General features: G+C 38.6%; 1 protein-coding gene across 2 annotated transcripts in view; it reads right to left on the reverse strand.

Moving 5' to 3' along the window:
- Window positions 1–1,583: 1,583 nt before the first annotated feature.
- MDM4 (MDM4 regulator of p53) overlaps window positions 1,584–14,638 on the reverse strand; it is a 59,088-nt gene continuing 46,033 nt past the window's right edge. For both annotated transcript variants that reach the window (XM_053604247.1, XM_053604248.1), the window contains exons 10-11: window positions 13,651–13,734; window positions 1,584–9,504 (exon numbers count right to left, since the gene is read on the reverse strand). In XM_053604247.1, coding sequence (XP_053460222.1) covers window positions 8,932–9,504; window positions 13,651–13,734 — 657 coding nt within the window. In that variant the 3' untranslated portion in view covers window positions 1,584–8,931. The remainder of the gene's footprint in view (window positions 9,505–13,650; window positions 13,735–14,638) is intronic.

The raw sequence follows: 14,638 nt of genomic DNA on the forward strand, positions 1-14,638 counted from the left end.
CAGTTGGAATCACATTAAAAATTACCTTAAACAAAAAAAAAAAAACTTAAAAAAAAAATTACCTTAAACAAAAAATTACCTTCAAGAGATCACACACAAAACATAGATCTAAGTAGACAAAGCTGGTCTCACCACTGTTTCTAACACTCATTTTCATCTTTAAAATGTTATCCTGGTATTTCCGCTATCACCTCATCTTATCCCCAGGGCCTTTTCATAGAGATGTGCACTATTCCTCTCCAGGGGATATCATTTACATGACAGCCTATGAAAAGTGCCCCCCAAAGTTGTACAATGCACACCGATCTGTGCCAACTGTATGGTCACCCCACCCCTACCCTAAGCTCAGGATGACTGAACAGATGTTTCACCCATCTTATGCTATCACACTTTGTGAGCCATTCTCTTGTCTCAAAAAAAAGTGTCTCCCTCTCTTCCCCTGGGTAGAGTGCCACGTCATCATCATACCTCAAACTCTAGGGCTCAAGAGATCTTCTTGCCTCAGTTTTTCTTTCTTTTTTTTTTTTTTTAAATAGAGATAGGGTCTCACCCTCAAACTCCTGAGTTCAAGCAATCCATCCACCTCGGTCTCCCAGAGTGCTAGGATTACAGGCGTGACCCACCACCATGAACCAGGGGCTTCCACGAAGCCCTTAAATTGAACATTTTATTGCAAATAAATGCAAACATTTTATTGCAAATACTGCAATTTTATTTGCAACAAAATATATTTTTATTTAATGGGTCATGTGTTAAGATAAAATAGCGATTTTAAAAGAGATTTCATCAATTTCATTAGCACCAAAAGTTTTAAAAACTGCTACTAGGGTGTGGTGCCCACCCCTTAATGGTTAGGGCGCTGCCCATGTACGCAGTGCTGGCAGGTTCAAACCCGGCCTGGGCCTGCTAAATGACAACTACAACAACCACAGCAAAATAGCCGGGTGTTGTGGCAGGTGACTGTAGTCCCAGCTACTTGGGAGGCTGAGACAAAAGAATCACTTGAGCCCAAGAGTTTGAGTTTGCTGTGAGCTGTGATGCCACAGCACTGTACCAAGTGAAACTATCTCCAAAAAAAAAAAAAAAAAAAATACTGCTAGAGACCCCAGATATTAGGCATATAATTGATTCACACATATTGTGTGACAAACCCTCAGTACCTCTGGTACTAGCCCCAATGCAAAAATACAATGAGATCAATGTTACATACACATAGTTGCCAAGTTATAAACAAAACCGACTAATATACGATTCCCACTTATGAATGGAGGCTATTATAGGTAACAGGCATGTTCCAACTTTACCTACAAATTCAACTTAACAAACCTACAGAACCTATCTCTTTCATAACCCAGAGACTGACTAGTCAACAAAATCTGGAGATTTCCTTCAGGATTGGAATTCTGAAAATGAAATACAGCAATTACTAATACATAACTAAGGAGAAACATCCAAAGTTGCTGTTGATTTCAAATCCAATAATGTCATCAAATCAGTGCAAAGATAGACTATAGCAGAAAATGAAATTTAGCTGTATATAAACAAAATTATGTATTACCCAAATAATGACAAAACACAATTATAAAGTGAAAAATATTTAATACACAAAAAGGCACAATTAAATCAAAAGATATTAAAAGCATTACATAGTGCAAACACCAAAAAGATACAGGGTTATTGACTTATTTAGAATGTTTATTTAGGTGCTTATAAATAAAACTAGGCAAGCATACATGAAAATGCCTCCTTCTTTCCTCATTTATTGAGCTGGCCATTTTTTAGTTATTTTAAATTGCCTTTTTCCTCCCAGTTGATAAAACCACATTTGCTACTCCTGTTGATTGTGGCTACCTGATCAGAAATATGGAAAAATCACGTTTTCTCTATATTGGCATGCATTTTATACCACCTACTTAAGTGTGTGTAGAAAGAGAATTTTGGTACATCAAGACTCACAACAAGTAGTCTTTATAAAACAACATGGTTTTATAAAGATAAAATCTGTTACTCAAATTTATACACTTCTTACAGAACACCTAGAGACAACTCGTTTCTAGTCAAGAGCCTTACTTCCACGGTATGTGAGGTGAAAGCATGGTAAATGTAATAAGCAATACAGGCTCTGCTAGGCAGGCATAAAGAGCTTGTGTTCAGCTTCTAGGACTCGAGGTATTCTGAAGACATACCCCAGAGCTTGGTCTACCAAGAGCAGTGGTTCTCAACCTTCCTAATGCCGCAGCCCTTTAATACAGTTCCTGTGGGTCACAACCCACGGGTTGAGAACCGCTGATCAAGAGGATAAACATCTTCTCATCTCTCTTCAAGGCAAGTATAGGCTTTTCGAGTTGCTGCTCCATACTTAATCCCAACAAACTATGAGGTAGAAAGGGTAGCTATGTGAACTCAGTTTATAGAGGATAAAAACTGAGGCTTTAGAAGGTCAAGACTAGGACTCACGGCTTACTCTATATTCAAGAGCACTTAATAGTACACAGCTGTAGATAAAAGTGTATTCAGAGGTTGCTTGCGACTTCTGTGCCAAGTGCCGAGAAGGCCAAGAAACATTTTATTTCTCCATTAAAATGCTTTTTTGTTGTTGGTTTTAAAAGAAAAAACTCAAAGGAGATATTATGTTCTTATTGAAAAGGAAGTGAAAAAAAAAAAAAAAGAAGCAAACTACAGAGAAAATAAATAATCCTCCAGGAGGTAGAAACCAGGCTTGACCTCAATTTTTTAGGACTGAGACAATAGGGAAGTGAATTCCCCTCTCCCACATCACACATTCAAAGGAAGCCTCAACCAACCTTGTTAATTTATTAGATAGTAGCTCTGCCCTCACAGCTTCCCTTCCTCAATACCAGAATCTACCCTTAACTCTGCAATAGAAACATTCCCTAAGACTGACTGGAAAAAAGGACTCTTACCTAGAAGTATCATAATTACAACCATCCAAGGGACGAAACAGAAGGCCTCTGGTATAAAAACAATACCTAGAATTAGCTAATAACTTTGAATTAAGAGGATATAAGAGCAACAGTAAAGGAAGGAAGAAGAAGAAAGGTCTGCTAATATCAAAGTACTTAACTATTTAAAAAAAATACCACCTTCAGGCAAGAAAGTAGATGCTCTGATAAACTCTCAATGTGTTATAATTATAATGCCAATTTTCAATAAAGCATTTGCCAAATTACAGAAACTGCTCTGAAGAAGGAATGGCTCTTCTAGCACTACTAGGCCTTTTCAGGTATCTTTGACCCTCCCCAACCTAAGAAATGGGGAGTTCTACTAGCTATGCTATGCTCCCAAAAGGCGCATTAAATGAGGATCCCACATGAAGGGAAACAACCTGCAGGGGAGGCAGCACGTTGGATTTCAAATAAGGTACCAAGAAATATCAACTACCACCTTCTGCAGATATGCCTCTTTTTCTGTAACATTTTCAGTCATTTAAAGAGTGACAGACAGTGGTGCAGTAAATCCAAGTGTAGGCTTACTGTAATGGTTTCTTTAACAATGCCACATTCACCAATGATGGCATTACTTAGGATTGCACGTTCATTATATCAAAAGATCTCAAAATGCTTAAGAGACGTTCTCCCACAGGAGAGAAGAGCTCTGGCAGCTCCTAGAAAGGCAAAATATAGCAAGGCAGATAATAAAGAAGCTCTGTCAACAAAAAGAATATCTCAAAGTAATCAGGAAAAACTGTCCCCAAATTAGTTCTGGGGAGCCATCTTAATACACTATCTGAGATACTCTTAATTTCCAGTTTAGCCTCGAGGTCCTCAATATTTCCCCTCATATGGCTAAATTGCAACTTGTCTACTCACAAATCTGAGAAATTCTAGCACAGTAACCCCCACAATCCCTATTGCAGTGCAAAATTCCAGACATTTGTAAACATTGCGCATTTTACTTTTGGCACAGGGAGAGCTTGCAGGTTCCTTTATCTTTGAAGTGCAGATTCTAAACATAGCTAGTCCCTAACCTACAGCAATTTTAGCAAAGATAACATCAGTTTTGATAGCATGCATGTGCTAATAAGCACACTCATGAATGGGAGAACTACCAAAACCAATTCTTTTTCAGAATATGGCCCTGAATAATTTAAGCAGATAATGGACGAACTGGAAAACAGATTCACAGTAGCTATATACTTTTATAAGTTCACATAATTCTGTGGGAAAAACCCAAATAAATGGCTAACAAGTTTCTTCCTTTCTAAACAGAATCAAGAGGTAACATTACAATAGCTTTGCAGAACCCCAGAACATTCACCCATTTCTCATTAATGAATTTGCAAAGGAGCCAACATTGCATTGAACTGACACACACAAAAAAGTTACAAATGAGCCTGACCTTTAAAAATAAATTCTTACAGGGCGGCACCTGTGGCTCAGTGAGAAGGGCGCCGGCCCCATATGCCAAGGGTGGCGGGTTCAAACCCAGCCCCGGCCAAACTGCAACAACAAAAAAAATAGCCAGGCGTTGTGGCGGGCACCTGTAGTCCCAGCTGCTGGGGAGGCTGAGGCAAGAGAATCGCATAAGCCCAAGAGTAGAGGTTGCTGTGAGCCGTGTGACGCCACGGCACTCTACCCGAGGGCGGTACAGTGAGACTCTGTCTCTACAAAAAATAAAAAAATAAAATAAATTCTTACAAACCAAATAATGCCCTACAAAGCATTACTAAATGAATCTAAATACACATAAATTATAATTAAAGCAAAATAACATTTCAAATGCTTGGCAGTGATTCGATCTTATATTATACAAGTTTGTGGCAGTTTAAGAGGCTGGCCTGGTTGGACTCTGATCCATTGTATAGGATTAGAAACCTATGATATTCCACAGGAGAACTGTGGCGAAATGTATTATAGTGTAAAGGCTTGGTCTAAGATTTTGATAAATTCTGATCTAGGTATTAAATACAGAAACATACCAACTATTGTTAAGCACATTGCGAGAAAAGTGACTTAATACTAAAAGGAGACATTTTTAGCGGTAATATAAAAATTCACTATTTTTCTAATGATTTCTCATTTCTACTTTGAACTTTTTGTCTAAGATAACATGATCATAAATATTAATTTAAATGACAAAGTAAGAAATCTGTTGAATGATTTCATTATTCTTTAAGTCTAAGGCATGACAGCAGAAAACTAAGCTCTTACTAATAACTCCTTTAACAGATGCTTTCTCACAATAAGAATTTCAACTCAAGCACAGCTCACCTATAACAAGGGTGACCATATAACTTAACATTCTGTGAAAGCTTAGCACTATCCTCAAAAAAAGGGAGGATAAGTGATTTGAGCAGAAGGAAAGAGTTTATTAAGTAAATGAGGAGGATGGAGACTCCTATCTAAATGCCAGCATCCTAAACATAAGCAGAAATATAAAGGTCAGCTCTAGGGGATTGTCATTTAACTATAGTTAATGATTTTCATTGTCCCAACCTGTAACTTCTGACCACTAGAACCTCTGCCCAGACCTTTGCTCATTCGGGGGCCTCTATCCTGACACTTTAGTAGAGTCATCTTCTGTATTACAAAGGACAAAAGAAATTTTCCTATCTTTCAAGACCACTAGCCTGAGGCAGAGACATAGGTTTTAGCTTGGGGAAAGAGTGGGGGAAGTTTTGAAGACAGAAAACATGTCTTTTTTTTTTTTTCCAAGTAGTTCCCTCTGCTACTATCCAAATGAAGACACTTGAAAGTGAAAAAAGGCAGAGATAGAGACAAATCAATGGGTGCTGAAATATAGGAGCAAACCAGCACTATCTCTAAAAAGCCAAAAGATAGGGTCCCCACAACTACAACTAAATTCAATTATTTAAAAGTCAAAAGTGTTCAAATTTTTAAAAAAGCATCTGTATAATAGTCAGTGCTGATGACTTCACTTAAAAACTGCGCCTTGCTTTAGTGGCAGTAAGTAAAAAAATCCGTACCATGTAGCAATGAAAAAGGAACAAAGTCAAAAACAGATGAAGAAGGCAGTTTAAAGTTTCCTGTAAGTAAGCAAGCAGTTTGGCTCAATATAAATCTTATGATGTTTAAGCAAAGTATTTAGTGCTAATGGGGCAGTGGAAAGAAAACCCAGGTGAGCAAACAGGAAAAGGAACAAAGATGAGTAGCATTAAGAGTATTCTGTGCTGGGCAAAGATGTACCAAAATTACACCAAATATCTAAAACACAAGTAAAATGTTTATTTCTTATTCAAGTTTTACAAAAAACTGCAACTTTAAGGAGGCAGGCCCTCAATTCTCCCTACCTACACTTGCAAAAGCACTAGACAGGCAAAAATAAAACGAAGGGCTATTAAACTGTTGTAGAGAGTGTTATCCGAGGGAAAGAGAAAATTTAACTTTCTCAAGTTTTAGAACATTCAACAACAGTATAATAAAACGATTCAAAGAACTGGTTCTGCTTACTGGGGGGAGGGAGGGACTCTTCTCCCTAATGCCTAGAGAGAGCCAGAGACTTGACCTTCATTATGCTGCAGAAAATGCTTCTTTTCCCTCTCTCACTTTTACTTGTCCTCACAGTGGTTTTCTGATCAGATAAGAAAGCCTGACATTTATAGGGCCTTTATCTTTTGGGAGAAAGTATTAAAAGTCAGTTTTCTCTCAAATCTTATCCTGGCTGCAAATTACATTCTCTAAAACCACTCACTAAAAGATCTATATTTTAAGATTAGTTGTCCCAAATTCAGCAAGCACCATCACTTAAAATATATCACAAATGAGAGAGTAACAAGCATTATTTAAAAATTTACTAGTCAAGCAACCTGGACTCTGCCCATTGCAAAAGGTCTTGGGTTCATAAGTCAACAAGCCCCTCCCCTAATGACAAAACAAAACAAAAAATTGCGCGCGCGTGCGCGCGCGCACACACACACACAAAGAGAAAGACTGGGCTTCTAATAGCAACCCTATCCCAGGTGTGTGCAAAGAGGTACTAAATACATGAGTGCATCATAGTTTTAAAATTCTGTAATTTTAAAAAAACTTTCCCTCTAGAAACTATATGCAATAATAAAGTGATCTTGTTCTGCATACTTTTTGTTTGGTACTTAGAAAAACAAAGGGAAATCCTACCTTTTAGAACAATGCTTCAGAAAGTGTGATCTGCAGAAAACTTCCATGAACATTAGTCCAATAGCAAATCCCAGGCCCAGACCTCAGGAATCAGTCTCCAGGGTTTTCAGCATTTTTTTTTTTTTTTTTTTTTTGAGACAGAGTCTCACTATGTTGCCCTTGGTAGGATGCTGTGGCATCACAGCTCACAGCAACCTCAAACTCTTGGGCTCTACCGACTCTCTTGCCTCAGCCTCCCAAGTAGCTGGGGACTACAGGCGCCCATCACAATGCCCAGCTATTTTTTGTTGTTGTTGCAGTTGTCATTGTTGTTTAGCAGGCCCAGGCTGGGTTAGAACCTGCCACCCTAGGTGTATGTGGGTGCCACCTTTCAGCACTTTTTTAGCACCAACCTAGGTAATTTTTTTTTTTTTAAAGATAGTCTGTTTGGTAATTCCGGGACCTTGATCTTCAAAATGACATGTTCATAACCCTTCAAGATTTTCCCAGGGGGTAAGCAGACCTGAACGCAAGGAAATCAATTTAAAGATCTTCAATTTCTATATACATTGTACCAAAACATGTGCCCTGCTCGTAGCCTTTTTATGTCTACCATTTTTCTTTAATTACCTCCCTTTTCATAATCACCATACTCCAATTCTCAACAAAAGGTGGTCTCCTCACCCATCCAGAATCTGACTATGGAGCACTGCCTCGGGGTATAAATTCCAGAGGTACCAAACAAAGGGACCAAAAAAAAAAAACCACCACCTAACAACTAACTCCCAAGAGAAAATGAGGTCTAAGACAGCAAAGCAAAGAGAGCTTTGGTTAAAAATTCTGTGCCTTCTCTTTTTACCTATTTAACCTAGAACTGATTATTGAGAATGCGCCATAGACTTATGTTAATACATTTATATGAATTAAAAGACATTTTCTGGTGGAAAATTAAGTCTGATTCAGCTGATTAATTTTAAAGTAGAACAGGCTTTGCCAGTTTATATGAGAGGGTTTTTTTCTATAAATTTAATCAGCTAAATCTACAGCTCCAAGGCTTTGATAAGAATATCTTTAAAGCATATATAATATACAACATATTAGATAGTATACCATTTGTCAAGTACTTAAATTTTTAAAATTTAGATGTTAAAAATGTGCAAAAGGAAAACAGGTGAGGGTCATGAAAGTCATCGAAGGACTGCCTGAAAGGGAATATTCTGAGATCAAAGAAATGTTACATAGCTTTTTGGGAGGCTGATACTCAGATTTCTGTAAGTCTCCAGAAGGGAACACGTTATTACATGTTAATCACAGCTCAATTTTGAAAATATACATGGAAGAAATCTCTTGTTTTTCAAGATTTTGTCGTTTGGATTCTCTGAACCATGCAGGCTGATTTTAACACGAAATGATCCACAGCACTTTAAAACTTGACTAATCAGAACACTTGTTTTTCATTGTTAGCTCTAATATTTTGCTAATAGCTACCTTGGATTTTGATGCCTAAGAACATTACCTAACAGAAGGGTATGGTAATCAAATTAACTATAGAAAGTATTAACTTTCGAATAACTTAGTAAATGAATGAATAAATGTACTTTTATGTTTGTATTCATAGTTGTTCCCTTCCAGATCCTCATCTTTAGAGGGAGAATCAAGTGTCATCTTTTCACATAGTTCTGAAGAACTTGCCGTCAAATTTCATATAAGTTTAGAAGCAAAATGTCCTGTAACACAGATGTTTACATGAATAAATGAACGACGCAATACGTCACAATGAGTAGAGATGCTCAATACTGACATTTTGATGCATGACCTAGCCATCTTAATATTTCTCTGTAATTCACTGATTCAGCTATGCTATAAAAACCTTAATAACCAACTGAATCTCTTTCTTGCAAATAGGGCATGAAGCTCCAGACTTCTTTAGTCTTCTGGCACAATGAAAACAAGTGACAAGATGGCCTGTCTTCCCATGAATAATGTTCCCATCTCTTGGTCTTTTCTCACATAAACTACAAGGCTTCAGGAGATTGTGGCAATCCTCCATGTTTTCTGTATCCATTCTCTGTTCAGAAAGGTTATCTGACTGTTCGCCTGTGCTTAAGATGGTCTCTTGGCTTTCAGAATTGTGAGCCAAATCCAAGAATTCCACCGAGCTGCAAGGATCAAAAAGTTTGGCATTTTCTTCCTTTATATATACATCTTTAGGTCTAACAACTGGAGCAGAAATGGTTCTTCGGCAATCAGGGACATCGATTCCTTCATTTTCCTTTTTTTCAGGTATGGCAGTGATATCAGATGTGGAAAGAGAATGGGTTAACTTAGAACAATCTGAATACCAATCCTTCCTCAAGGCCCAGCAACGGAAACAGTACCTCTTGCTTGGAGAGTTAAATTTCTTACATTCAGTACACTGCCACTCATCCTACAAAGATACATATAGCCAATTAATACTCATTCTCATGTGAACATGATGCTGAGTAAAAGGGAGGGTAAGTCAAGTTCTCATTCTCTCAGGGGTGGGGAGCCTGCAGCCTTAAAGCTCTTCTAGGTCCTTAAAAACACTTAAACACCCTTTTGACTGAATATAATTTTACAGAACAAATTCTTTTGTTAGGAAGGTTACAGCAGGCTTGGTGCTGTGGCACAGTGGTTACGGTGTCAGCCATGTACACCGAGGCTGGTGGGTTCGAACCCAGCCGGGGCCAGCTAAACATCAATGACAACTGCAACAACAACAACAAAAAAAAATAGCCGGGTGTTGTGGAGGACACCTGTAGTTCCAGATACTGGGAGACTGAGGTAAGAGAAACACTTACGTCCAACAGTTTGAGGTTGCTGTGAGCTGTAATGCCACAGCACTCTACCAAGGACGACTTAGTGAGGCTCTGTCTCAAAAAAAAAAAGGGTGGGGTTACAGCAGAGAAAGATGTTTTTCTTGCCTTCTTTGGCGCTTAAAAAAGAAATCCTGAAATCAGAAGGCTACAGGTTCCCTACCAACATTCCATATCAGTGATCTAAGCCTACAATCTGAACAAATTCTACCAGCCATGTGAAGGAAAGTCTTTGTAAGTTTTACACTGTAGTGCCATAATTGCCATTTCCAAGCCAAAATACAATACAACTTAAAAAAAAAATTTTTTTTGTTGCAGTTTTTGGCTGGGGTGGGGTTTGAACCCACCACCTCCAGTATAAGAGGCCGGCACCCTACTACTTTGAGCCACAGGTGCCACCCCGATGCAACTATTTTTTAAGAAATTTATTTTGTAGCCGGGCGTTGTGGCAGGCGCCTGTAATCCCAGCTGCTGGGGAGGCTGAGGCAGGAGAATTGCAGAAGCCCAAGAGCTAGAGGTTGCTGTGAGTCCTGTGACATCATGGCACTCTACTGAGGGCGGTAAAGTAAGACTCTGTCTCTACAAAAAAAAAAAAAAAAAAAAAGAAGAAATTTATTTTGGAAAAGAAAAAAGTTATTTTTGCTTTCTATCGAGTTTGGGCAAAATATATGTTGTTTGATTTACCCTGCTGCCTTCTTTTGGATTACTTTTTTTTTTTCTTTTGCGCGCACAACCTACTCCTTTATTGTGCAAAAGGCTAAAGAATGAAGACAAGATAATACTCTTACTTTTTCCTAATAATTAAAAAATGTTACAAAAGTTAGCAAAAAGTACTAAGGCCAGGTAGCTCACACCTGTAATTCCAGCAATTTAGGGAGCTGAAGCAGAAAGATGGTCAAGGCCAGGAGTCAGAGATCAGCCTGGGCACGGTAGCAAGACCTGTCTCCACAAAAAATAATTAGCCAGGCATGGTGGCGTGCATGGTGACCTATAGTCCCAGCTACTCAGGAGACTGAGATAGGAGGATCACTTGAGCCACGGAGTTGAGGCTCAAGCCTGGACAACAAAATGACTGGTCTCAAAAAACAAACAAAACACTGTTTAAAAAGTTTTAGAGGTGATTAGGACTGGCTCTGTGGTTCATGCCTGTAGTTCTAGCACTCTGAGAGGCCAAAGTAGGCAACTGCTTGAGGTCAGGACCTTGAGACCAGACTGAGTAAGAGCAAGACCCCATCTCTGCTAAAAATAGAAAAATTAGACAGGAATTGTGAAAGGCACTTGTCATCTCAGCTACTAGGAGACTGAGGCAGGTGGATTCCTTGAGCTCAAGAGTTTGGGATTGTAGTTATGATTGACACCACTGCACTTTCCCAAGAGTGACGAAGTGGGGGGAAAAAAAAAGTTACAGGTGATTAATCAAGGCTAAAAACAAACTTGGTAAAAAGGAAGCCAAAACAAAAGAGATCTGAACACTACTAAATGTATTCACACTTTCTCACTCTTCTCACGATTACAAGTAGCTAACTGTACTACATTCTACGAAAGAAAAAAAAAAAAAAACTAAACATACCCTCTGAAAAATGAATGTTCTTGTCCTTGAATGCCAGGTAATCTTTCCCTACTTCTCCATAGTCAAATTATGAGACACACAATCTCAATAAATTAAATACTTTGCTTAATTCATCTGTAGGTACCTGAAACCAGTAAAGAGTATTTAACGTGGGTAACTGTCCTGGCTTCAGTGGGATCAATGATTTGACCCAGTCTGACTTGATTATTTTTAGGACAAAGGCCAAGAACATCAAGTTTAGAAGTCATAACTTAATCTGTCTAGACTTCGGAGCCAGGGACACAACCATTGGTTAAGCTGGGGGGCTGTCCAGAGAGCCTCATAACACTCTTGCCAGTTTAAGATTCTGCAATCTTGGGCAGCACCTGTGGCTCAAGGAGTAGGGCGCGGGTCCCATATGCTGGAGGTGGCGGGTTCAAACCTAGCCCCAGCCAAAAACCAAAAAAAAAAAAAAAAAAAGATTCTCCAATCTCATCTGAAATACTATAAGAAGGAGCTTCAGGGCAGCGCCTGTGGCTCAATGAGTAGGGCGCTGGCCCCATATACCGAGGGTGGTGGGTTCCAACCCAGCCCTGGCCAAACTGCAACAAAAAAAATAGCTGGTGTTGTGGCGGGCGCCTGTAGTCCCAGCTACTTGGGAAGCTGAGGTAAGAGAATTACCTAAGCCCAAGAGCTGGAGGTTGCTGTGAGCTGTGATGCCACAGCACTCTACAAAGGGTGACAAAGTGAGACTCTATCTCTTCAAAAGAAAAAGGAATTTCAGAAAGATTTGGAATTCATAACTGATGCTATGCCATACAGTTTAATTGGCATCGAATTTTTTAGTAGTACATAAAATAAGACTTATTAAATCCAATGGCATCTTTGAATTGATAAAATATAATCTATTTGTTTAACAGGTTTTGGGGGGCCCAAATAGCCATAGAAGTTGGTAACATTTACTTCTGCTATTTATACTAGAATACTCACGGATTGGTCCAATATGTTTCACTACTACAAAGCTATGCACAGATGATTTGCACTGAATTAACATAATGGTCAACAATGGTAAAATGGAGATGAGGAGGGAAGAGCAGAGACTACATAAAAATGTTTCTATAGGCCTGGCATGGTGGCTCACGCCTGTAATCCGAGCACTCTGGGAGGCCAAGGTGCGGGGACTGCCTGAGTTCACAGGTTGAAGACAAGCCTGAGAAAGAGCCAGACCTTGTCTCTAAAAATAGTCAGGTGTTGGGGCGGGCAGCTACTCAGGAGGCTGAGACCAGAGAATTGCTTGAGCCCAAGAGTTTGAGGTAGCTGTGCACTGTGATGCCATGGTACTCTACCGAGGCCGAAAAAACTGTCTCAAGAAAACAAGTTTCTATCCCCAAGCAGCAAAATGTAAAATCTCCTTCTTGTCCTTCCCCTAACCACCTTTTTTCCCCACAGCATGTTAGCTGCAGGAAGAACAAAATGAAAAATGGGGAAACAGCATATATAAAAAAAAAAGTAAGGCATATATTTGGGTCTAAACCTGAACTGTCAATTAGCAACAAATTCATACTCATTACCTAAGAGCTGAATGTCAAATCTTCTTTAATAGCACTCCATTAATATTAATGTGTGTGAAAATTAAGCTATTTTCCATTTGCTTCTTTTTAAGAAATCACTAACAACATTTTTTCTTTCTTTCTTATTTTTCTTCCCAGGAGACAGTAGGGTCTCAATCTGTTTTGCCCAGGCAGTGGCACAACTATAGCTCACTACAGCCTCAGCTTGAGCCTGGACTCAAGTGTTTCTCCCATCTTAGCCTCCTGAGAGGCTGGAACTACAGGTATATGCCACCATACCTGATGATGAAAAAAAATGGGGCGGGGGGAGAAACAAAGGATCTCACTATGTTGTCCAGTTTGGTCTCAAACTCCTGACCCCAAGCAATCCTCCCACCTCAGCCTCCAAAAGTCACACAGAGACATTTAAGTCATTCTTTTTCAAGGTAGGGAGAGGATCAAATTATCCCCTAATCTTCTCAAGTTCCATTAAAAAACTCTAACATCTCTTAGCAACTAGGAAAGGTAGATAGAAATCAGGGGAGAGTGTGGAAATAGCACTCAACACAAGTGAATTGCTAGAATCACATCATCTGAAAATGCAGCCGGTGCAAAACAGTTTTTCTAGAGATTCATACCTCAGAGTTAACTTCTACATCAGTGTCATCACTTAAAGACTTATTAGAGTCCTCAAGGTCTTCACTTTTTCCCACTTCAATCATCTATGAAGACAAAAACATCTCATTAGTAAAGTTTACTTCTTTTAGATGAGGTTATTGCCCCAAAACAAAGGACAGCTTCAACTTAAAACTCACATTCTGCCTCCATCAGTAGCACTCAAAGAGAGAACTTAAATGCCAACCAAAAACATGATTCTGTACACACCTGAGAATTCAGTAGCACCAATGATTGAAAAGCACCCAGGTGGATTATCAAGTATCTTCTACATTCAGAAGAGAACAGACACCCATGTGTATGACTTGAAAGAAAATATCAGAGTAGAAAAGCTACAATTGTTAAATACGGGAATTGTTTATCTAGGCATATGGGAAAAATAAAAACAATTAATAATTTTATTTTTCACATTCAAAAGTAAAACTAGTTATGATACTCTGGCTATCCTAGAAAACCACGCCCATATGGAAACAAAAAGGTCAACAAATGTTGGGAATTTTAATTTAATTCTAAATTTTAAAATTTAACATTTTTAAAACTAAAATCATAGTTTTATAGTATATTAAATGGAGTAAAAACTATGAAACAATTATAAACCTCTTTTTATAGCAACCTTCTCACAAGTATTTTAAATGCCATCTCTACATAAAAGTTTCTAAATGTGACTTTTCTCTTTATTCCAGCCACCTCCAATTTCTTCTAATGCTGCTCACATAACTAGTTCTAAGAAAACCCAAGCATCTATCTGCATATATCAAATATACTAAGGCATCCTTCAGGAATTCAAATTCCTGTGAAAATCCCTTAAATAAATAAATAAAAAGGATGACCCAATTTAGGTCTGTTTTTCTTTGCTATATTTATTCTATGGATGATTACTGTGACTGTTCTATGTGCTGAGCACTAGAGCTGCTGACCAATTTCTTTCAAGACTTGGGTACATTTCCTGTA

This window comes from Nycticebus coucang, chromosome 10, assembly GCF_027406575.1.
Source record: "Nycticebus coucang isolate mNycCou1 chromosome 10, mNycCou1.pri, whole genome shotgun sequence".
Lineage (NCBI taxonomy): Eukaryota > Metazoa > Chordata > Mammalia > Primates > Lorisidae > Nycticebus > Nycticebus coucang.